General features: G+C 39.6%; 1 protein-coding gene and 1 non-coding gene across 7 annotated transcripts in view; one reads left to right on the forward strand and one right to left on the reverse strand.

Moving 5' to 3' along the window:
* Window positions 3,965–25,310, forward strand: part of ATP6V0A1 (ATPase H+ transporting V0 subunit a1) — a 58,275-nt gene continuing 36,929 nt past the window's right edge. For 4 of the 6 annotated variants that reach the window (XM_018065120.1, XM_018065121.1, XM_018065122.1 and 1 more), the window contains exons 1-5: window positions 8,866–8,969; window positions 10,885–11,048; window positions 21,718–21,796; window positions 23,312–23,409; window positions 24,382–24,510. In XM_018065120.1, coding sequence (XP_017920609.1) covers window positions 10,932–11,048; window positions 21,718–21,796; window positions 23,312–23,409; window positions 24,382–24,510 — 423 coding nt within the window. In that variant the 5' untranslated portion in view covers window positions 8,866–8,969; window positions 10,885–10,931. Of the gene's footprint in view, window positions 4,236–8,865; window positions 8,970–9,274; window positions 9,293–10,884; window positions 11,049–21,717; window positions 21,797–23,311; window positions 23,410–24,381; window positions 24,511–25,310 lie in introns of those variants that run through there. The other 2 variants (XM_013972159.2, XM_013972160.2) reach the window with 2 other exon arrangements.
* TRNAS-GCU lies at window positions 22,847–22,928 on the reverse strand. Its single transcript has one exon. It is a non-coding gene; the product is annotated as a tRNA-Ser (tRNA).

Below are 25,310 nucleotides of genomic sequence, written 5' to 3' on the forward strand. Positions count from 1 at the left end.
AGAACCCTCACACATTGCTGGTGAAAATGTAAATTGGTGCAGCCACTCTGGAAAACAGTGTGGTGATTCCTCAAAAACTTAAATAGAAACTTCCCTGGTGGTCCAGTGGTTAAGACTTTTCACACTTCCACTGCAGGGGACACAGGTTTGATCCCTGGTCAGGGAACTAAGTCTTCCCTGGTAGCTCAGACAGTAAAGAATCCGCGTGCAATTCAGGAGACATGAGTTCAGTCCCTGGGTTGGGAAGATCCTCTGGAGAAGAAAATCGCAACTCACTCCAGTATTCCTGCCTGGAGAATTCCATGGACAGAGGAGCCTGGCAGGCTACAGTCCATGGAGTCGCAAAGAGTTGGACAGCTGAGCAACCAACACTTTCACTTCACTTTCTTTTCAGGGAACTAAGATCCCAAACACCACATGATGCAACAATAACAAAAAATAGGACTACCATACAGCAATTCCCCTTCCTGATATTTACCTGAAAAAATGCAAACACTAATTAGCAAAGATCGATGCAGAGCGCTGAAGAATTGATGCTTTTGAACTGTGGTGTTTGAGAAGACTCTTGAGAGTCCCTTGGACTGCAAGGAGATCCAACCAGTCCATTCTGAAGGAGATCAGCCCTGGGATTTCTTTGGAGGGAATGATGCTAAAGCTGAAACTCCAGGACTTTGGCCACCTCATGCGAAGAGTTGACTCATTGGAAAAGACTCTGATGCTGGGAGGGATTGGGGGCAGGAGGAGAAGGGGACGACAGAGGATGAGATGGCTGGATGGCATCACTGACTTGATGAATGTGAGTCTGAGTGAACTCCGGGAGTTGGTGACGGACAGGGAGGCCTGGAGTGCTGCGATTCATGGGGTCGCAAAGAGTCGGACACGACTGAACTGAACTGATGCACCCCTACATTCATTATAGCATTATTTACAACAGCCAAGATATGGAAGCAATCTAAGTGCCTATCAATAGATAAATGGATAAAGAAGCTGTGAGATATGTATCAGTGATGTGCTGTGCTGTGCTTAGTCGCTCAGTTGTGTCTGATTCTTCGACCCCAGGGATTGCAGTACACCAGGCTCCTCTGTCTATGGGGACTCTCCAGGCAAGAATACTGGAGTGGGTTGCCATGCCCTCCTTCAGGGGATCTTCCTAACCCAGGGATTGAACTCAGATCTCCTGCATTGCAGGCAGATTCTTTACTGTCTGAGCCACCAGGGAAGCCCAAGAATACTGGAGTGGGTAGCCTATCCCTTCTCCAAGGGATCTTCCTGACCCAGGAATCGAATCAAGGTCTCCTGCATTGCAGGCAGAATCTTTACCAGCTGAGCTACAATGATATATATATATATATATATGCATATTATATATATATATTTTATATATATATATATATCAGCCATAAAAAAGAATGTAACCTTGCCAATTTGACACAACACGGAAGGCCCTAGGAGGTATTATGCTAAGTGAAATAAGTTCAGATAAAGACAAATGCTGTACTATTTCATTGATATGTGTAATCCAAAAATAAAAGAAATGAGCAGACATAATAAAACAGAAACAGTCATAGATACAGAGAACAAACAGGTGGTTCCCAGTGGAGAGGAGGCTGTGAGGAGGAAAGAAAAAGGTGAAGGAGATTAAGAGGTACAAACTCTGGACTGCAAAATAAATGAGTCATGGGTGTGAAATGTAGTGTGGGGAATATAGCCAACAACAATGTGCCATCTTTCTGTGGTGACACACTGTAACTAGACTTATCATGGTGATCATTTTGACATACAGTAAACTATCAAACTATTATGTTGTGTAACAGGAACTAACATAGTTATACTTCAAAAACAAACAAACTTATAGAACCACAAAAATAATTTACAGTTACTCGAAGTGGAGCATGGAGAGAGGGGAAATTGGATGAAGACAGCAAAAAGCACAAACTTCCATTTCAAAGATGAATAAGTGTCATGTATAAAAGTTCTTGAAAGTAAATCCTGAGTTCTCATCACAAGGAAACAAATTTTTTATTCTTTAATTTTGTATCTATATGAGATGTTCACTAAAGTTATTGTGACCATCATTTCATGATGTATGTAAGACAAATCATTATACTGTGTATCTTAAAGAATCTACCTGCCAATCCACCTTCCCCACCTGGGTTGGGAAGATTCCCTGGAGAAGGAAATGGCAACCCACTCCAGTATTCTTGCCTGGGAAATCCAGGACAGAATGGACAGAGGAGACTGGTGGGCTACAGTCCGTGGGGTTGCAAAAGAATCTGACGTGACTTGGTGACTAAACAACAATACCTCAAACTTATACAGTGCTGTATGTCAATTTTATCTCAATAAAACTGGAAAGAAAAACATGTCAATTTTATGCTTATTTAACTTACCTTAATTCTTTCTTGCTTAATAGACACATTTAAAGCAATTGTTATTCTGAGTGCAACTTTAGTGATCTCTCATACAATTTCATATGTAGCACTGTCATTAAAAGATTGATCTTCAACTCAGTCTTGAAAGAAACAATTTGCAGAGAAGTGCTGGAATCATTCCCAGTGTAGGCAGAGAACCGACAGGTTCACAGTCTACTCACAGACAACACTTGCTCATTCTTTAAGACAACTCAAATTTCATCTCCTCTGTAAAGATTTCAAAGCATCGTTAGTGATGCCTTTATCAGTGAATCCATAGTACTACCTATATATTACTAATAAAAATCCTTATTGTATTATAGATTCTGTGCTCCTTCAGGATAAGACCCTTGTCCAATTTTCTTTCTTCTTCTTTTTTTTTTTTCTTCAGGATCTTAGTTCTCCAACCAGGGATTGAACTCAGGCCCTTGGCAGTGTGAGCATGGAGTCTTAATCACTGGACCACCAGGGAATTCCTGCCCTATTTTCTATATGTAGGCCTGAATCATATCAAGCACAAAACCTTGTACTGAGTGAAATAATAGAAGAGAGGAATATAGAAGCTGACTGGAAAGCTCCTAAAATTCACTTCCCTTACAGATTTTACTCAAACGCAGTCTTGTCAATAGCTATTCATGTTGCCAGAAAAACTTAAGGGCCCAAAGTATCCTTTCTTTAAACAGAACTAATTGTTCACTTGTATTCAGACTCTCTAAGCAAAAGGAAATTTGTAATGAAAATACAGCTCAAGGCAATATCCATCTGAAGGTTCCCTTTCGGATAACTTTCTGCTTTCCCTAAAAAAAATTTCTCCTCTGAAGACGACACCCTTATTTATTTTCTCTACAAGTTTCCTGCAGGCTCTCTTCCCCACCGTTCTCCCTCCTTAAAAATACCACAAAAACTTGGTAAGTTTTTATAACATAAAAACAACTCCAGTGTAAAGCACAGAAATCTCCAGTCTTAAGTAAGTGCGTGATTGCAAATAACCTTTACCAGTTTGTCACAAGTTAAACTGAATTCCCAGTTTTGCTTGCTTTCTTTCAAACATATGAAGTGTCTATTGAATGCCAGGCACCAAGTTAAGCAATGGCCATATAACAGTTTAGGGTGAATCTATCCCTTGACCATTAAATCAACCAGATTCAATAAATCTACTTGAATTTTTACCCATGTGTTTCTTTACTACAGATCTCACCTCCTTTCTCCAAGTCACTAGAAACTCAGTACAGAAACATTTGCCAGGTTTTCCACTTCAGAAATCTTGAACTTGTTGTTTACCTGGGCAAATACTTCTGGTCTAATTTCACAGAGAGGTTTCTCTGCTCTATGTCACTCAATCCTTTCCGCCTTTTCATCTCCACTTTTCTTGGGTTTATTTCTTTAAGAAGCTTCCTTCCATGGCATTCTTCGCTCACACAAGTTAAGAGGCTTCTTGCCTCATGTGTTGGTCACAAGAGTCTTAAGCGTTGCATAAAATGTCACATGCCTTAGGTTCATTCACATCCCCTCGTGGATGTATCATTACCAGAGCTAAAGGACATGGACATTCCCTGAGCTTCAAAGGGAGACTCAAGATCTATTATGAATATATGTTTATTTCAAAACTTTTATCTGAAACATTGATGAACTTTGCAAATAATAGCAGAGTCTTTTTTCCTTTGTTTTTGTATCTTGGCCATACTGTGCAGCTTTCGAGATCTTAGTTTTCTGACCAGGGATCAAACCCGCACGCTGGGCAGTGAAGGCGTAAGTCCTAACCACTGGGCCACCAAGGAATTCGCAAGAAGCTTATCTTAAGGAACTCAGAGTGCAACGACAAAAGTAAGTACATGTTTCTGTGGAAACAAACTGCTAATCAATATTTCAAGAACAATGGTCAAGGTCATGACAGGTTACTTAAAGATTGTGGCAACAGAAATCTTTCATCCAACACTCAGATCAGATGTTTGGTAGAATAGTTTAGGAATTAGAGTTCATTTTGTTTAATATTATTTATTTATTAGGTTGTGACCAGTCTTAGTCGCAGCACACAAACTCTTAGCTGTGGCATGTGGGATCTAGGTCCCTAACCAGTAATTGAACCTGGGCCCCCTGCATTGGAAGCATGGAGTCTTAGTCACTGAACCACCAGAAAAGTCCCTAGAGTTCATTTTTATATAAAAGGGAAAAAATTATTTGACTATATATATATAATCATTACACTGTGATACTCGCACCTCAAAGAAGGCCGACAAGCAGAATGAACTTTTAAATCAAAATTTTAGCTGCCAGCTGCTTGCACTATCACACAGAGCAAAATTTCCTCCTCAAAACTGGTAAGGCAAGTACACTGGGTTGAACAGTACTCCTCCCAAATTTATGTCCACCTGGAGCTGGTGAATATGCCCTTACTTAGAAGCAGAGTATTTGTATATGTGGCCAAATTAAGAAGTCATACTGGATTAAGGTGGGCCCTGATCCAATGACTAGTGACTTTATCAGAAGAGGGAAATGTGGGTGCATGTCCAGACACTCAGAAGGTGGAATGCCATGTGAAGATGAAGGCAGCAACTGGGGTGATGCTGCCTTCCCAAGGCAAGGAACCCCAAGGATTAGGAGCAACCACCAGGAGCTGGGTAGAGGGAATGAAGGATTCTTTCTTAGAGCCTTTTGGAATACTGTGGCCCTGTGGATACCCTGATTTCAGACTGCTGTTCTCCAGAACTATGAGAGAGTAAATTTCTGTTGTATTAGGCCACCCGGTTTGTGGTCATTTGTATGGCAGTTCTAGGAAATTAATACAGGAAGCATATGGCAGACAGAAATACTTCAGCAAATATGTATTTCAAAACATTTGGTTTAACTTTAATACCCTCCTCAAGGCCCCATCTAGGACTTCAGTTGGGTAAGCAAACAGGAGCTGACCTTTCACTGGTGGAAATTCAGAAAATTGTTGTGCATTCATTCAAACTAAAAAAGGAAGAAAGAAAAAAGAGAAAAAAAAAATATTTTACTTACTCCAGTACAGTGATAATTCTTTTAAATTTGATCACTGACTCTGGTCTGTCATCTTGCTAGTAGAACTGAGTGTTATATAACTATTGCACAGACATTTTCACAGATGCCAAGAAATAATAACGCAGTTTAGACATCCAGAAATGCACTACTGGTTATGGCTCATATGGAATTGCTCATGTCTTCTAGGGCTGTGTGGTGATAGACTGTTTATATTGGATCTTGTTGGATATATGCTGTACTTGTTCAAGTTACAGAAAGTTGCAAGTACAATGTCTTCCTTTCTTAGAGAAGCATACAAGTTAACGCTAGATAAAATCAATGTAAATGCAGGATTATTCTGGATCAAAACATCTTAGTTTCGGCTAAGTTAATGTATTTACTTATTGTGATGAGAACAAAATCTGAATTTAGTTTGATAGTAGTACTATTTCTGTTCTACTAGTCTTTGCCTTCTCCTCCAAACAAACTTCTATTTATCCTTTAATACCCATCTCAAATGTTGTGTCTTCTTAAAGCCTCCCCCATTGGTAAACAGGATTAGGGAGTTTTCTCTGGGCTTACAAAGACCACTTCAATCCTTGCTACATAGCATATGTTAGCGGTTTGTCTGTCTCTCCTGTTAAGACTGTGAGCCCCTTCTTCCTCTTTGCATTGCCAACATTATGCTTGGTATAAAGCATGCACTTAATAGATGTTTGCTGAAGGAATGATGAATTTTTGATGACTGAAAGCTATTTATTAAAGTACGCATCATTGAACTTAAAAGAGCGTTTTCCTCATAGGAATGTTCTAATGTAGAATAACTTCAGGAACCATACACGGAATACAAGTATCAGCATTGTTATTGTACTGAACTTGATGACTCTGCAAAGTTTTCACTGACTCCACACACATTTCCTGATTCTAGTTTCTGTTTGGAGCCTTTCCCTCATATCTCTATTACAAGAATGCAAGCATCTGTCGTGAGCTCTCTACCCCCACAGATAACGAAGTCCATAAAATGAAGGGGACAGAGAAAAGGCAGGATGTTCCTTATGTTCCAGATTCCTTTTCATTTATACCTGTGTTCTTTTGGTGATAGCAGGTTTCCATTACGAGGTCTTTCAGAATCAACTACCCATTCACCCATTCATTCAAGAAATGGTACTTTACTAGTGAATGAGCAGGCTCATAACTAGGGGAGAAAAGTCCAGGTAGAAAGTACTGTGTTTTATAAGAGAAACAGAAAAGCCCCATTAGAGTTCCAGTGAGGAACATGACGTTCAGTTCACACTTGCTCAAGTTCCCACATCTTGTAACTGTGAGAGCTGAGACTGGCTCCTTTTGCATTTGACATCAGATGGAATAACTGGAGGAACTGAGATTCAAGCCTAATTTGGATGGTACAAAAGCCTGGGGTCTTCTGCTGCACTACACCATGCGCCTCCCATAGGCTACTGTTTTAGTTATTTGACAGATGCAAAGGTTATCTAAGTTATCAGCAATGAAAATAAAAAGGATCAAGGGGATGCAGACAAGATATAAATGCAGATCATACAATGAAAATGACATGATAGCTGACTAAATTAAGAATGAGAGGGAAACGAATAGAATTAAGGATGGCCTAAGGGAATTCCAGCGTTCTTGCCTGGAGAATCCCAGGGACAGGGGAGCCTGGTGGGCAGCCATCTCTGGGGTCACACAGAGTCGGACACGACTGAGGCGACTTAGCAGCAGCAAGGGAATTGCCTGGTAGTCCCGTTGTTAGGACTCTGTGCTTTCACTGCTAGGGGCCACAGTTCCATCATCCCTGGTCAGGAAAAAAACCCAGGATGGTTTAAGCTTGGAGTTCTGGTAACTAGGAAAATAACGATGCCTTTAGCAGGATTAAGGATCTCAGAGGAAGAGACAGTTTTTATTCAGTGAGAGCCTTGGAGGAAGGAGGTGGAGGGAAAAATAGGTATGAGTCCTATATACAGACATTTAAGCCTGACAATAGGCAAGACTTCTAAGGAAGAGAGCAGGTAGGGAAAAGAAACAGAACACTGATGGCAGGAGATGAAACGGAAAAGGAGCTCTGAGAGAATATACTTTGAAGGAAGCCATGAGAGAAGAGAATTCTATAGAACCGAGATGAGACCAGATGAAAGGCTGTCTTAAAGGCAAGAGAATGAAAACTTGTGGTTAGCAAACAGCTGACCCTGAGGTTTAAAAAAATTTTAAGTCTCAAAGGAAGGAAATAACAGTCATTGTGTAATAGTTTTCTAAAACTTGGCAGGCATTCAAATGTGGGTCTTTATCCGCCTTTCCGGTTAAGGTGAGAGAGCTAGGGAGAACTAAGCTCACACGGAAAATGAGGTTCTGGGGCTCTCCAAGGTGCTATTTCTCAACAAAATCGAAATGAAATCCTATCTTCATTCACACTGTGAGATGGAAAATGCAAATTAAGCATCCGTTTTTGCCCTTATTTCCTTTAGGCTGGTAAAGCAAGATTGATGATGTTTTGCCAGGTAGACGTCAATCCGTCATTAAATTTGAATCTTCATATGGTCCACCACCCACGAAGTATGAATAACCGGTTTTCCGAGTTTTTCCTGATACAGTTTTGGTTTTGACAAACGATTTGGGATCCCCACTCTTCCTTACAAGTCCGGCAAGAAAAGGGAACCGTCATCAATCGTTGATAATGGTGGTTTTGTTTTGTTTTGTTTTAAATAAATAATGGGTAGGCATCACTTAACGCGGTTTTAAACACTTAGGTTATTCTTTTACAGATTTTGAGGAAGAGAAAACCTTTAAGCGGTCAAGTGGGAGCACAAGTATGCAAACAAGATTCAAAATTAACTTTCACAACACTTGGCCTAGTAAGGTTTCTCCCACTGTTAACTGGAGATAAACAGGCCCTGGATAGTTGCTGGAGGGACTGAAACAATTACCTTTACAAAGAGGTTTCTCCGTACTTAAACGAAAGAGCCCCTGCTCAAGCCTAGACCATAGGATCTAGCACCTTTAGCAAGTCTCTCCCCACTCTAGGATTCAAATTTTCTCCTCTGTAAAACAAGGGGAAAAGGTGTGTGTGCGTACAGAGACTGGCTGGAAGCCCTTTAAAGCTTCCCTCCAGCTAGCAAGTTATTTCATAATGATTTCTCCCCTTCATGCTATTTCCCTAGAAGAGGAAAAAGTTGTGAATTAATTCCTTGGATATGAAATGAAAAAAGCAGACAGCCTGGCTTCAAGGAAACTTATTAGGGAACACGGATTCTGAAGAGCTCAATGACTTAAGGCCGCCAGCACCGGCGCCGCAGCCGGCCTTCCGCGGCCTGCAGCCGCGGCTGCGGGAACAAGATGGCGTCAGCACGCAGGATTTCGCCCACGCCCCCGCGACTCCGCAATGCGGCCTCCGGCTGAGGCCGCACCCCATTGGCCAATGGCAATGAGGTCATCGTGGGGGCGGCGGCCGGCGGCGGCGCGGAGGCGGGGCCTTGCGGACGCACGCACGTCGAGGTGCGGCTGCCAGGAGCTGCGGAGGCTGCGGGCTTGGTTTGCCGCGGCTGCCTTGGCGGCGGCCCCCAACTGGAGGTGAGCCGGGGCTGTGGGTGCAGCGCGGCCGAGAGCGGCTTTTGAGGGGCAAAGCAAGCCCTTCTAATGGCCCGCTCGGTTGTCAAAGGAATTAGCAGGGGCTTCAAGTCTCTTCAAGGAATTAGCAGGGGTTCACCTCTCCTCGGGTACCCCTCCTGTGGGCGGAGGAACAGGAGGTTCACTCTCTTTTGGAGGCCTCGAACCCTTCTCCATTTACGTGGAAGAGTGAAAAACGGAAGGTTATTGGGAAGGCAGAAGAATTGGGGGTCTTCTTAGAGGGACTCCCATTTGAGGGTTCTCCCCTTTATTCCCCACTCCAGGAGGTAGGTGTGCCTGGGCCCGGAGAATTCCTGCTTCTCACAGGATAGACAGGAAATGAGGCAGGTGAACTTGAATACCTCGTTAAGGGAGGCGACGGCTGGATGGCAGTTGTGAGGCGGGAGGGCTCGGGAGGTCTTTATTTGGACTCCTCTTAGGCAGGATTACTGTTTCTTCCTATTTTGCTTTGTGACCCTCCCAACACCCCCGGATCGCTATAGCCTTTTTATATTTCGATTTGGCTCCAGTGGGACAGAGATGTTCTAGGGAGACTTTTAATCATTAAAGAGCAGAAACAGGGAGGCAACTGATTGGAGGTTGTCATTATCGGCAGCCTCTGAACTATGCTGATCTGGCATAATTTAATGTGCTTAGAGGTTGTGGAATCTATTCGTGTTGGGAGGTGGAGTGGGGACTGTTAACAGCTGTTTTGGATGAGTCAGGTGTAGGCAGTCTCAGAGTCAAGCTACATAATCTCTTGAGAAATTCTTGCTTCTATCTAAGTGTATTGTTTTGCTACCTTGAATGCCAAATGCACAAAGATTTTGTCATTCAGATTTCTCAAAATGTCTCCCAGGCTTCCGGAGAAATAGCTCTTCCTTTGATGCCAGTTTCGCCTGTCATTAGGAATGCCCTCGTGATACCAGAAATAACGTGCATTTTGTTGCGTTTAGATACTGTAAGGCACGGACTATAAGGTACAGTCCGTGCCTTACAGTAGCCGACTGAGAATAAATAATTGCAGTTTCAGGACCACTGATAGCGCCAATTGTCTTTCCTACCCGGTAACGGTAAGACCGCCCCAGAAGGATATCTTTATTGGCTCATTCGTGAGAAGCTTTAACAGATGGAAGAACGTAGTAATTTTGAAGGTGGGAATAAAAAACAGAAAGCTGCAGAGGTTGAAAGCTTATTCTCTGACGATAAAATTGCCTAGTCATTTCATGTGTTCCATCATGTTTGACTTGAAGTTGGGCGTGATGTGTAAGCTGTTTCTGTGTGTGTGTGTATGTAGAAGTGAACACTTACGTGTTTAGATTCTTTGGAGAGAAAATGGTGTTTTGCGAGGAGTTTGAAAAGGTAAATCCTTTAAGGTAGCTGTACCTTGAGGGAAGTGCTGGGACTTTGGCTGTTAGAAATTGGCAGTGGAGGATAGAAAACTAATCTCAACAGAGACATCCTTTTTGAGAGGGTAATTGAAGTCTCTTCTGATTGTTTCCTGACACAGAAAAAAACAAAAAAAGATCTCTGTGAATGTCACTGCCTTATAATACTGTGTCCAGGGTGTTTAAAGAGCTGTTTCGGATTCGCACTTCCTGTTTTTAATCTGAATACATTCTTATGTATTGAGATGTCCCACATTATTGTCATTTGATCTTGGTGTTGACTGCAAAGGAAGTGACTGTTCATCAGGCATTCTTCACAAGAGGATTCAGTAACAGCCTTTGCAATTTCTTCTTTCTGTCTTTCTAAGCTAAGGATGTCAGCATGGAGTGAGAGAAATGAAATACAGCGTGGAAGAGGCCTTCTGGGATGTTGTTTGCTTTCAGTCCTCTTGGTAGTTCCAAGTTCATGTAATTTTCTCTTTTTGCTTTAGGTTGCAGAGAAATCCCAGGACTCAGTTGACCTGTCCTTTCTGCCACCATGGGGGAGCTTTTCCGGAGTGAGGAGATGACACTGGCCCAGCTTTTTCTACAGTCAGAAGCTGCTTATTGTTGTGTCAGTGAATTAGGTGAACTTGGAAAGGTTCAGTTTCGTGATGTAAGTAGTTACGGCACTGCTTCTTGATTACCACTGAACTTTATTTTTCTTATTATGGCCAATTGCCTCGTGACAAATGTTTTGCTTTTTATTTGCAAAAATAACATTACAGTACTGGCTTACTACTAGAAGAGTGTACATTTCAAGTTGTCTTTGCACAGGTGAAAGTGATTTGTGCTGATCCTTCCACACTTTTACTAGCCTACCCTGTGAAGGAGGATAATCTGACGAATTCTCAGCATAATTGCTTGAAATGCAGATGGAGGACAGCCTCCATCCTCAGCCTTCAAAAGTTCAAGGCTTGCACTTCACTTTTGGGCTCCTTAACACCCATAGTAGGGTATTTTTAAAAAGTGTCATAGCTCTGTGTACAATAGGATGTATTTATTACAAAATCTGAAGCATCCAGTTACAGATATATAGTGCCTAAGGGTATACTGAATACTCACTGTTTTGAAGCATTATGCTAGGCACTTTGGAGGAGATAGCAAAAGAAAGTGGACAATCTAAGTATTAAAAAAAAAAAGTATACTATGAGGCTTACAATCTGATCAGGAAGGCACAATCTGAAAGGAAGAGGCAGTTAACAGTTCCCTGTTATGCAATCTCAAAGCTCCATGTAAGGTAAGGTAAGGTAAAGTCGCTCAGTCGTGTCCGACTCTTTGCGACCCTGTGGGCTGTAGCCTACCAGGCTCCTCTGTCCATGGAATTTTCCAGGCAATAGTACTGGAGTGGATTGCCATTTCCTTCTCCAGGGGATCTTCCCAACCCAGGGATTGAACCCGGGTCTCCCACATTGTAGACAGACGCTTAACTGTCTGAGCCACCAGGGAAGTCTCTTGTTTATAGCATTCATCAGAGTCCTGATTTTCTGTTCATCGGTGTGAGTGACTGATTAAAGAATGTCTCTTGTGCAGTGATCTTAGCACCAGGAAGATAGAGACATTCACTTTATATCCTTAGTGCCTACATATAAGATAATCAATATTTGTTGGAATGAAATGGATAGATGAAAGAGGAGTGGTCAGAAAGCGGTGGAATTAATCAGTTTTGACTTCCTGGAATTGGCAAGCTTTCTGGAAATTCTCAGTCTGAGCTGAAATTGCACAAATATAATCCAGTTACAAGGTCTCATTCCTTTTTTCTCTTTGAACCCTCTTATATTACCTCTCTTCAAATGTTCTCCTACCTAACTCAGCTAATGCATCAATGTTCTTCCAGATTTTTAGACTTGAAGGCTAAATCAAACCTAACTCATCCTTAATTTGCAATCCTTTATTTTGTCCTATGGTGTCTCCCTTCCTAACACCATTGTGTGCATTCAGTATTCTTAACTTTTATGTCAGTCATAACAAAAATTAATAGGAATTAATAAAGTGAATATTTATTTTAGTTCCAGACCACTACAATAAAGTATCTCAATAAATCGAGTTACACAAATGTTTTGGTTTCCCAGTACATTTAAAAGTTATGTTAGGAATTCCCTGATGATCGAGTGCTTAGGACTCCTCACTTTCACTGCTGAGGGCACAAGTTCAATCCTCGGTTGAAAGATTAAGATCCTGCAAGGTGAGTGGCATGGCCAAAAGAAAAAGTTATGTTTATACTGTAGACAGTAGACTACACTAAAGTCTATTAAGTGTGCAATAGCATTATGTCTAAAAAGAAGTACACACATTAATTTAAAAATACTTTGTTGCTAGAAAATGCTAACCATCATCTGAGCCTTCAACAAGTGGTAATCTTTTTGCATTCAGAAGATTACTGATCACCATAACAGATACAATAATGAAAAAGTTTGAAATGCTGGGAAAACTACCAAAATGTGACAGAGACAGAAAGTGAGCAAATTCGATTGAAAAATGGCACTGATCAACCAACTTCCTCGATGCAAGGATGCCACAGACCTCCAACTCGTAAAACAATACAATATCTGCAAAGCACAGTAGTGTGAAATACAGTAAAATGAGTTATGCCTTAACTGTTTATATTATCTAATTAAGAGAACTACGCCACGAATAATTGAAAAATGCTGGTGTAGCTTTCTTCTGTGCCGTTCATTTCTCTCTCCTCCCCTACAAAGGTGATCTCTACAGTGATCTTTGCTTTTGTCATGCCTTTGTGTTTTTTCCCCACTTTGGCTGTGTGTGTATGTATATAGGTATGTATCACTAAATAATAATATGTGGTATAGTTTTGTATGTTTTAAAACTGTGTACATGGTTTCATATTGTATATATTTCAAAGTATTTCATATTGTATATATCCTTCAGCAAGTAGTTTTTAAATTTAACATTGTGAGAGTAAACCATGTTGATACAGGTTGTATACAGGTTAAATTGCTGTATAGTTATTGTAAGAGTATACAGTTTAGCATTTTTTTCCTTCTGATGAACATTTTGGTTGATTGCAGTCATTTGCTCTAGAGTGGTACAGTGAAGATTCATATATATATATATATGTGATAGTTTCTTCTCTATATATTATGTATATATCATAATATGCATATGTGATAGTTTCTTCAGGGCAGTGGTTCTCAAACTTTTTGGTCTGAGGACCTTTTTACACTCAAAAAATTACTGAGGACCCTTGAGGGTTTTTATGTGAGTTGCAGTTATTGATATTATTGTACTGAGAAATCTTTGAAGTATTTATTAACTCATTTAAAACTTATAATAAGCCCACACATGTTACCATAATTTTTTTATGAAAAATAACTATTTTCCAAAACAAAAAAAATAATTTTGAGAAGAAGGGTATGGCTTTTACACTTTTGAAAATCTTTTAGTGTCCGAATTAGTAGAAGACAGCCTGATTCTTACTTGCTTCTGCAATCTGCCGTGACATATCTTATAAGCCTCTGGGAAATTTCATTGCAGACTCATAAGAGGATGAGAATGAAAAGGGCAAATAATGTCTTAGTGTTACATGACAATGGTATTGCTCTCATGGACCTGCTGCTGCTCCAGGGATTATAACCAGGAGGGGCATTGCTGATCATCGTGTGTGTCCCTGTCAGATGTAGTCAGAATCTATACTTCACAGTGAATGTACCTGTTCATGCTCCCGTCCCTGCCTGAAGAGTTCCTTTTGTTCCACAATTGTGCCAACACCTCTGTGCTCAGACAGAAAGAAATTTGCCTATGTGATGGTTATGAAGTGGTATCTTATTGTTTTAATTTGTACCTTTTAGGTTAGTATATTTAGTATCTTATTATTTGTTTATTGAATATAATGAGTTTCATTTTCCATGAATGTCCATATTGTCTGCCTGTTTTTCTGTTGAGTTTGCTTGCTCACTGACTTGTAGGATTTTTTTTTTTCAAGTTCTTCTTGTAGTCTGGAAGCTAATCTTTTTCTAAATCCTCTACTGGTAACTTCTAGGCTGTGGCTTGTCTTTTCCCTCTTGATGGTATAGTTTGTCGTATATGTAAAGTTTATTTTTCTTTTTTTGTTACTAGTATTTTCTTTTTTTCCAACATTTTTATCTTGAAAAATTTCAAGCCTGAATATTCTGGTGTAGATTCATTAGCTGTTAATATTTTGCTGCAGTTGATACAGTCTTTTCTTTACTGCACTATCAGAGTGAGCTGTCTCCTTCAAACCTTTTTCTTTCTTTTTATTTTACCTTCAGTAACATGTTGATAAAGTATAAGACCAAGCTGATACTAGTTAGGATTGTGTTCAGCTGTATGTAACTAAAAACCCAAACGATAGGGGTATACTTTTCTCATGTAACATGAAGCCCAGCTTCATACTGTCATCAGCGTCCTAAGATCACTTTGTATTTGTTTAAATATCCTTGAGCACTTGGCTTTTGTCTTTACAGATGATCACCACAACTCACGTTTCATCCATATTCTAGGCAGGAAGAAGAAAGTGCAAGGAGGAAGGGGAAGGACTTACATACGGAGGAAAAGAGTTTTCTCAGAAATCCTCATCAGACTTTGCTAATTATTCATTGGCCAAAATTATGGTGTAATCTAGCTGCAAGGGAGTTTGGGAAATGTGGTGGTGGTTGTTTTTTTTTTTTTTCCAACTGATCTGCTACTGCCCTGAACAAAATTGGGATTTTTGTTAATGAGGAAATAGAGCAGAATGCTTTGTGTCTATCACATAGTATGCTTGTCTTGCTCCTAACTTTAAGGGTAATCGTTTAGATTTTTTATAGTTTAAATAGGATGTTTATTCTTAATATTTTGGGAAAATTCTATTAGATTACACAGATTCCTTTCCATTTCTGGTTTTTCTGAGGTTGTCACAAATGGTTGTGGAATTTTACTGAATGCCTTTTGTTTATTGAGATTACCATTAAAAATTTTTCTTCTCCTTTAAATCTGTTAATTTGGTGAATTACATAGGCACTTTTTTCCCTACTAATTTTTTTAACAGCTTTACTGAGATACAATCCACATACCATACAATTTGTCCATTTCAAGTGTACAGTTCGATGATTTTTATTATATTCACAGAAGTGTACAACCGTCACCACACTCAATCTTGGAACATTTTCGTGACGCCAAGAAGAAACCCTGTACCCGTTAAGAGTCCCTCCCCATTTCCTCCCAGCCCCACTCCCCACCTCCAGCCCTTGGCAACCACCAATCTTCATTGCTGTTTCTGTGGGTTTGCCTCTGGACATTTCATGTGAGTGGAATCATATAGTATGTGGTCTTTTGTGTCTGGCTTCTTTCACTTACTATAAAAGTTCAACTGTATTGTAGCTTGTATCTGTTCTTTTCTTTCTTTTTCGTATCTTTTTTTAACTATGAACATATGCAGAATATTAAAATGAGTGGTTTAAGTAATAAGTAATTCTTACTTATCTTCTGTACAAAAGATATCGCCCTGGGTTTTAGAGAGACAATTAAGACATGTTTCGTTGCTTGACTTGTTCAAAGTCTTCTGTGGCTTCTCTGCCCTCATGTATTTTTTTCTCTTTGACATACTTCTAGTCTATTATTCAGGCCCTTACTCTCCAACACTTAGGATGATAATGACAACTTACATTTTTGAAACAGATGCCATGTTGAACATTTTGCATTATTATTGCAGGCATTCCTCACAGCAACCTAAGAAATAGAAGTATCAGTACTTCACTCCTTTTATGGCTGAATATTTTCCATTGAATGTATATACCACCTTTTTGTTTATTTATTCACTAGTTGATGAACATATTTGAGTTGTTTTCTCTTCTTGGTTGTTGTGAATAACATTGCTGTATAAACATTTATGTACAAGTAGGTTTAAGTTCCCATTTTCACTTCTTTTGGGTATATACTTAGGGGTATATTTTGGGTATATACTTAGGAGTATAGACCTGGAGTTGCTGGGTCATTGGTAATTCTAACACTTTGAAGAACCTCTACACTGCTTTCCACAGCAGCCATACCACTTTACATTCCTACCAGCAATGTATGAGAGTTCCAGTTCCTTCACATCTTCACCAATATATATATACACATATTTATTATAGCCATCCTAATGGGTTTGAAGTGATATCTCACAGTGGTTTTGATTTGCATTTCCTTGGTGGCAAATGATGTGGAGCTTTCTTCACATGCTTCTTGTTGTTGTTCAGTTGCTAAGTCATGTCCAACTCTTTGCGACCCCATGGACTATAGCACACCAGGCTCCCCTGTCCTTCACTGTCTCCTACAGTTTGATGCTCTCTAACCATCTCATCCTCTACCACCCCCTTCTCCTTTTGCCTTCAATCTTTCCCAGCATCAGGATCTTTTCCAGTGAGTTAGCTTTTCACATCAGGAGAAGGAAATGGCAACCCACTCCAATATTCTTGCCTGGAGAATCCCAGGGACAGCGGAGCCTGGTGGGCTGCCGTCTGTGGGGTCACACAGAGTTGGACACAACTGAAGCAACTTAGCAGCAGCTTTTCACTTCAGGTGGCCAAATTATTGGAGCTTCAGCTTCAGCATCAGTCCTTTCCATGAATATTCAGGGTTGATTTCCTTTAGGATTGACTGGTTGAATCTCCTTGCAATCCAAGGGACTCTCAAGAGTCTTCTCCAGCCCCACAGTTCAAAAGCATCAGTTCTTTGACGTTCAGCTTTCTTAGTGGTCCAACTCCCACATCCATACGTGACTACTGGAAAAACCGTATCTTTGACTATATGAGCCTTGTCAGCAGAGTGATGTCTTTGCTTTTTAATATGCTGTCTAGATTTGTCATAACTTTCCTTCCAAGGAGCAAGCATCTTTTGGCTGCAGTGAATTGGTAGCCCAGGAAAATAAAATCTGTCATCACTTCCACTTTTTCCCCTTCTATTTGCCATAAAGTGATGGGACTGGGTGCCAGGATCTTAGTTGTTTATTTTTAAGTGGAAGATAATTGTTTTACAATATTGTTAGTTTCTGCCATATATCAACATGAATTAGCCATAGGTATACCCATGGCTGATCTCAGTATTTTTATTGTTGAATTTTAAGCCAGTTTGTCTTGCCTGGTGGCTCAGATGGTAAAGCGTCTGCCTGCAATGCAGGAGACCCGGGTTTCATCCCTTGGTTGGGAAGATCCCGTGGAGAAGGAAATGGCAATCCACTCCAGTGTTCTTGCCTGGAAAATTCCATGGACCGAGGAGCCTGGTAGGCTGCAGTCCATGGGGTCGCAAAGAGTCGGACACGACTGAGCGACTTCACTTTCACTTTCACTTTTAAGCCAGTTTACAGGCCATTTGTGCAGACTTTTTTAAAAAGCATAAAATTATCCTTGCAAGCCTGAGAAACTTGGTCATGAGGTGTACTTCAAAAGAATTTTATGGTTCAGTGTCCTAATAATTTTATTAGGATTTTTTCTTTTATATTTACAAGTGATACTGACCTGTAATTGTCCATTCTGAAACTATTCTTATTTTTGTATTAAGGTTATATTGGCCAGTCTCACTTACTAGTTGAGGAGTGTTCCCTTTCATTTTTTTCCTTATTGGAATAGTTTTTCTAAGCTTTAGGTATTTCCAGTGTTTGAAAGAGCCTATGTTTAAACCTTCTAGGCCTGGTGTTTTTAGATGGGTATATTTTAACTGTTGAAATTTCTATCTTTAGTGGACTTTTAACATTCTCATGTTTATTTATGCCATCTCTTAGTCTTATAAAAATTTGGTCTATTTTGTCTTTTCATATAACCTGCTTTTAAGAAAAAATGATAATGATTAAGAGGAAGAAAAGAAAAATTCAGCTTTTGATTTAGGGGAATCTTCTCTGGACTTTGTTTTGTTCTGGAACTTTCAACCATTTCTGCTCTTTGTTATTTTCTATGTCCTATTACCTTTTTTTTTTAAAAAAAAAAACTTCTTTAATAATTAACACATTATTTTTTAGTCTTTCCTATTTGTTTTTAAGTCTGTAAAGTTCTTTTTAAATACCACTTCAACTGCATCCTACAGAGTTTGACCTTTACCATTTTCACTGTCATCCCATTCTAACTATTTTAAGATTTTCAGAGGCTTTCATGGTAGTCTAGTGATTAAGACTCTGCTCTCTCACCACCTGGGGCCTGGGTTCGATCCCTAGTTGGGAAACGCAGATTCTGCAAGCCATGCACCCACCCATATTTAGAATTTCCGAATATGTTAAGTTGTATTTTTTATATGGATTTCTGACTTAATTGCATGGTAATCAAAGAACATTTTATGGTACCAGTTCTATACTGAGACTTGCTGAATGACCTATTTTGTGATTAGCTTTTATAAATGAACTTTTTAGAAAATTTATTATTTTTAAAATTTATTTGGCTGCCTCAGATCTTACTTGCTGTACACAAGATCTTTTGCAACTGTGCTTGGGCCCCAAGGCATGTGGGATTTAAGTTCCCTGACCAGAGGCTGAACCTGAGTCCCCTGCATTGCAAGGCAGATTCTTAACCATTGGACTACCAGGGAAGTCCCTATAAGCGAGCTCTTAAGGAGAAAACTATTGGATGCAGTGATAGAAAGTGTGTGTGTGTGTGTGTGTGTGTGTGTGTGTTAGATTAAGCTGATGTTGTTCAGATTTTCTTCGTCCCTTATATTTGGTGAACTTGATATATCGATGGTTTTAAAATTATATTAAATTTCCCACTACGTGGACAGGTTTGTCAGTATCTCCTTGTAATTCTGTTAGTGTTTGTTTGAAATATTTTGAAAACACCTTGCCCAGATATTTCAGGAGTCCTTACGGAAACAGGCTGTGGTGTGGCTGCAGTTGACCTTGACTCCTGATTATGAAACCAGTAAATTTAACCATGAGCCTTGTGGCTACCTTCATTTCAGAATGTCTTGTTTATTGAAATGGAAATTTCTGAATGAGAGGTCAAGGTACTGCCTGCTCAGTGAGAAAAAAAAACAAAACTCAAAACCCAAATAAACATTTTATTAGGGACACACAAGTTTGGAATTGTTCTTTTCCTGAGAATTGTTCTGATTATCATCATGTAGTGATTCTCTTAATCTCTAACAATGCTTTTTACATAGATTCCATAACATTAATATGATACATAATACCAATAATTTCCTTATTAGTCTCTCTGTTACCAGTTTTTCTCTCTCTTACAGTTCATTCTTCACATACAATATTCTTCAAAACAGTAAATCTTTAAAAAAAAAAAAAAAGGTAAAAATCAGATCATTTGATTCGATATTATTGCCCAGAGGACAAAATCTTCCGCATCCTGCTCCTTGTATTCCCTCATCTTCATCTGTAGAAAATGTCCCCCATTCTCTGAGAATATGATTGATTTATGTCTCTGAGTCACTTGTCGTGGTCTTTCTGCTTCCATTCTGTTTCTGCTTGCTGAACTCTGCCTCATTGCCAGCTCAGGTGTTACCTTTGTGCATTTTTTCTCTTCGTCCCTTAAGATAGAATCAGTTATTCATTGTGTGTGTGTCTGTTCCCCCCCCCTCCTTTTTTTTGCCTTCATTTTTTTTTATGGAGGTAAAATTTTATATTCAATGAAATGCATAGATCTTACGAGTACAAGTTGATGATTTTGGTAAATGTATACACCTTTATAACCATCACCCCAATCAAGATACAGAATATTTCCAGCAGCCCAGAAAGTTATCTTGTGCCCACTTCTGGTCAGTCCGTACCCACTGTAGGTAACCACTGTTTTGATTTCTACCATCATAGATTAGTGTTGCCTGTTCTTGAACTTCATGTAAATGAATGATACAGTACAGACTCTTTTTCTTTTTTATTACCCAGACTCTTATGTCCAAATTCTTTCACTCATTCGACTTCATGTTCTTGAGATTTAATCTCATTTTATATATTTCTGTAGTTGATTATCTTTTATTCCATGATATGAACATATCACAGTGCTTTTTTCCAGTCTCCTGTTGATGGATATTTGGATCACTGCTAGTTTGGGGCTATTGTGAATAAAGCTGCTGTAAACATTCTTTTTTCCTTTGGCTATACTGCACAGCATGTGGGACCTGAGTTCCCTGACTAGGAATTGAACCCATGCCCCTTGCTACAGTGGAAACATGGCATCTTAATCACTGGTCTGCCAGCGAAGTCTTTATGAACATTCTTGAACAAGTTTCTGTGAACATGTTTTCATTCTCCTTAAGCAGGTGCCTAGTGTAGAATGTTCAGTCATGAGGTAGGTAGGTGAATGTTTATAGGAAACTACCAACATTTTGCCTACTCTTTAATAATATTTTTCACAAAAGTTGTATTGATTGGTTTCTGTCTGTCTCTTCTGTAGGGCTGATAGCTGTTAAAAACTGGGACATATCTTACTCTTTGTATTTATACCAGTGCCTAATACAGTGTCTGGCGCATATTTGGTGCTCCATAAATGTTGAGTAGCTATTAGTTCTTTATTTGTATTACTTTTATGGAACTTATCACAGTCTATCTTATGGGTTGTATTCATCTTTCTTCCCTATTAAGTTGCAAGCTTCTTAATGAGTAGGAATTTGTTTTATGCTTGTTTGTATTTCCCAGAATATCTTGTGGCATTGTTTTGAAAATTGCCTGTGATGGGTGGATGATTGAATAAACAAGCCTGTCACCTAGAAGGTGAAGACCCTGGGCAGAAAACTAAGAGAAGTTTGCTTTCTTCTCTCTACTGATCGGGAAGAAGGAGAGAAGGAAAACCAGGCAAAGCTTCTGTTATATCCATTGCCCAAATTTGGGAGGTGGTTGCGCTCACTGAGCTTTTTGGCCTGAGATGAACATTTGGTACTAGTGTGTTTTGTTATATTTGCCTCTATTCCAGTAATAAGCTTGCAGCAGCGAGAGAAGGGTTTTTACATTTCCTTGGTGACTGGTCCTAAAGCGGGTTGTGTGGATCAGTAGAAAGTTTTTTAATAGCATTGTATTATCCAATACTTTGGCCACCTGATGCAAAGAGCTGACTCATTTGAAAAGACCCTGATGCTGGGAAACGCAGGAGGAGAAGGAGATGACAGAGGATGAGATGGTTGAATGGTATCACCGACTCAGTGGACATGAGTTTGAGTAGACTCTGGGAGTTGGTGATGGACAGGGAGGCCTGGCGTGCTGTAGTCCATGGGGTCGTGAAGAGTTGGACATGACTGAGCGACTGAACTGAACTGACACATTGACATAGAATTAGGTTTTCACTTCACAGGATGTGTTACTTATGAAAGAGAGGAAATGGATACAGTATTTGAATATTTGGTATTCTGTTCTTATTTTGCAGTTAAATCCAGATGTGAACGTTTTCCAGAGGAAATTTGTGAATGAAGTTAGAAGATGTGAAGAAATGGACCGAAAGCTTCGTATGTGCATTTTGGTCTTGTCTGACGTTCGTCTAGTGACCACTTTGTCTTAAATTAGAGTCCTCTTCATAAAGGAGGAAAATACTATGAAAGGAAAAGGAGAGAGGAAAAATCTTGCAGTCTAATAATGTGAAGATGAATTTTTTGTGCACAAATAGATGTGTGGTATTTGGGCTCGGTGGTGCTTAATAGAAACTTTGAGATGACAAGGCTGCAAGCTGAAAATACTGTTGTTGTTGTTTTTTTTAATGAGAAGAGTTTTATGGCAGTGCTACACTGTAGAATTCTGAGAGATAGGACCTAGAACACCATCAGTTTTAGATGGTAGCATAGCCAGCTTTAAATTGTCTTTTTATGTGGGAAGAACCTAACTTTTATTGAGGTACTGTTGAGAGTTAGGGCGTTCATACACTTTATTTTGTTCATTCCTCACAGCATTCCTTCAAGATGGGTATCAGTTTCCTTATTTAAGTAAATGAGGAAGCTAAAGATCAGAGAGGTTAAGTGATGTGCCCAAGAATATAAGTGGCCACGATGGAATCAGTGTTTGAATCCAGGTTGTCTACCTCCAAAACCCAAGATCTTGCTGCTATATGATGCCAGCTTTCAGTTAGGTGAATTTAGTCTCTGTGCTGAAAAACAAGTCAGTAGTTATCACCTGAAAACACACTTTTCTCCTGTGTTTTGGGGCCTTTTCTGTGCTTTGTTTCTTGCTTTGTTTAACTCAGAACTGACCTATTTTCAAATTTAACGAAACCCTTGTAGGTTGGAGTTGTCTAACTAGTGTGAGTGAAGTTGCTCAGTCGTGTCCGACTCTTTGCGACCCCATGGACTGTAACCTATCAGGCTCCTCTGTCCATGGGATTTTCCAGGCAGTAGCACTGGAGTGGATTGCCATTTCCTTCTCCAGGGGATCTTCCCGACCCAGGGATCGAATCCAGGTCTCCCGCATTGTAGACACGCTTTACCGTCTGAGCCACCAGGGAAGTCCCAAACCACAAGCACCACTTGGGAAGCCCCAGCTAAAGGCAGGGCATGGAAGCCACAAGCCGACGAGGATGGGATTCAAACCCACGCATGCAGAGCACAATGGATTAGCAGTCCATCGCCTTAACCACTTGGCCACCTTGTCCTGGCTGAGTGTCAAATATTCTACTGAGTAACACTCTACTGTAGCTCTCCCCAGCACCAATATCTGTGACCAGAGCCATCATACAGGGTTGAGAGCTGACACAGATGAGAACCAGTGTTAAGATCCGAAGAGGAGAAGAAGACAGTAGTGGACTGATAAGCCTCTTTGCAGGAACTGTGTTTAGTTCCTGAGAATGTGGGGCAGGAGAAAGGGGAGTGTGAAGAGAAAAGGATTTACACGTCTGCTTCTTTTATGTGAAAAGTGTATTCCTTAGAATGAAGCTCTTCTTAGCCAGGTTTGGGATCTTATTAGTTTTTTCCTCAGATATTGGCAGTTCCAGACATGTGGAGCTAGACATGAATGTTTTGATTCTGTCGTTCTAGGATTTGTTGAGAAGGAGATAAGGAAAGCTAACATCCCAATTATGGACACTGGTGAAAACCCAGAGGTGCCCTTCCCCCGGGACATGATTGACTTAGAGGTAAATAATTCTTCTAGGGAAGCCAGATAAGTTTCTTTGTATTTAAGGGCAGAAATTACTTTCCTAAGTAGATGGAAAGTAGAATAAATTCTTGCCGTCCTTTACTTTTGATTGCAAGTTTCTTGTGGATGGGATTAAAATGAATTTCCTTTTTTATGGTATAAAAATCACTATGGTATTAATATCTCCAATACTGTCACATGCCACTAATGTTTATTGGCTTGTTGAAAATTTATTGGATTAATGTTAATTTATCTAGTAATTTATTAATAATCTCATAAACTGAATCTCATAAAATCTCGATAGACTTTTCAATCATTATTTTATCTAAAGTCCGCTGAGGGATTTAACCAAGTGTATAACAGAATCTATAGACAAAAAGAGGCTATTTTAAGCAAAAAAAACGTTTATAAAGAAAACCACCCTGGTAAAAACACAGTACAGTCATCCCTCAGTAACCAGGGAAGATTGGTTCCAGCCCTTCCCTCGATATCAAAATCTGCTAGTGTTCAAGACCCTTGTGTAAAATGGCTGTAGTATTTGCATATAACCTAGGCTTATCCTCCCATATACTCTAAATCCTCTCTGGATTACTTACGATACCTAATACAATGTAAATACTGTGTTAATCATTGTAAATACAATGTAGATCACAGGTAAAATAGTTGCTAGTGGGCAACAGATTGAAGTTTTGCTTTTTGGAACTTTCTGGAAAATGTTCCTCCCCAAATATTTTTGAACTATGGTTAACTAACCATAACTATGATTAACTAAACAATCTGTGGATATAGAACCAAAGAATACACAGGGCCAGATGTATTGCTGGGTAGAAATGAAGATACCTTTGGATATTCAGCATGGCCAGCATTCTGTGGGATGGATCATTTCATCTGTCTTTTAGAGCAAGCATTTTGAGCTTAGTGTGAGTTAATAGTTTGGTTGGTTTTTTTGTTTTGTTTTGTTTTTCTGTAGGCTAATTTTGAGAAGATTGAAAATGAACTGAAGGAAATCAACACAAACCAGGAAGCTCTGAAGAGAAATTTCCTGGAACTAACTGAATTAAAATTTATACTTCGCAAAACTCAACAGTTTTTTGATGAGGTCAGACTATTGTTTCTTTTAGTATTTAAGCAGCGGATATTACACCAGCACTAATGGGCCATATTTTTATTCCAATAATTGTTTTAATTTGCTAGTTTGGGAACAATACCATTTCTGCACCCTGTTTTAGTTGAAGAAATGTCAGATTCTGTTCCATTTTCCATGCAGTACACAGCCAGCCATGGTTTTGTATATTTTCGCATTTTCAGCAGTTTTTCATCTCAAGATGAGGAAAGGAACCCTAAAGTAGTTGTGTAAACATAGATGAAATTTTACATATGAAGGTAAGTGTATGCTTGAAGTTGAAGCAACAGGAAAAAGTTATACATGAAATTGAAACAAAAATTTAATCTCCAAACCTTTTGTCATTAAATTTTAACTTGTATCCTCTATGGTTGCTTGTCAACCTTTGAGGATAGTTTTAAGTACTCCAGATGGCAAGCACACTTAATTTGAGAGCTGTTTTTTATGTTGTATGGAAAACTGGTAGGATGTTTGTTTGAAATTCCTGGATTTTCCTCTAAACTCAACTTCAGTACCTTATAGGGGCAAAATGTTAATAATAAGTTCCCGGGTTAAAAATGTAGGTGACTCAGTTGCCAGGGGACAGCTTGCTGAAGTGACCCCACCACAAGGATTTGGAACAAGGCTCTCAAAAGGCTTCCTTCTCCCAATTAAAGCTGGGGAGGAGTCTTAGCTTTCAGTGTGGACATGCTTTTTCTGATGGCCTAAAATATGGGTAACTCTTATATTTTATAGGTGTCTTTGCCACCCGATTAGCAACATCATACATTTCATAG

This window comes from Capra hircus, chromosome 19, assembly GCF_001704415.2.
Source record: "Capra hircus breed San Clemente chromosome 19, ASM170441v1, whole genome shotgun sequence".
Lineage (NCBI taxonomy): Eukaryota > Metazoa > Chordata > Mammalia > Artiodactyla > Bovidae > Capra > Capra hircus.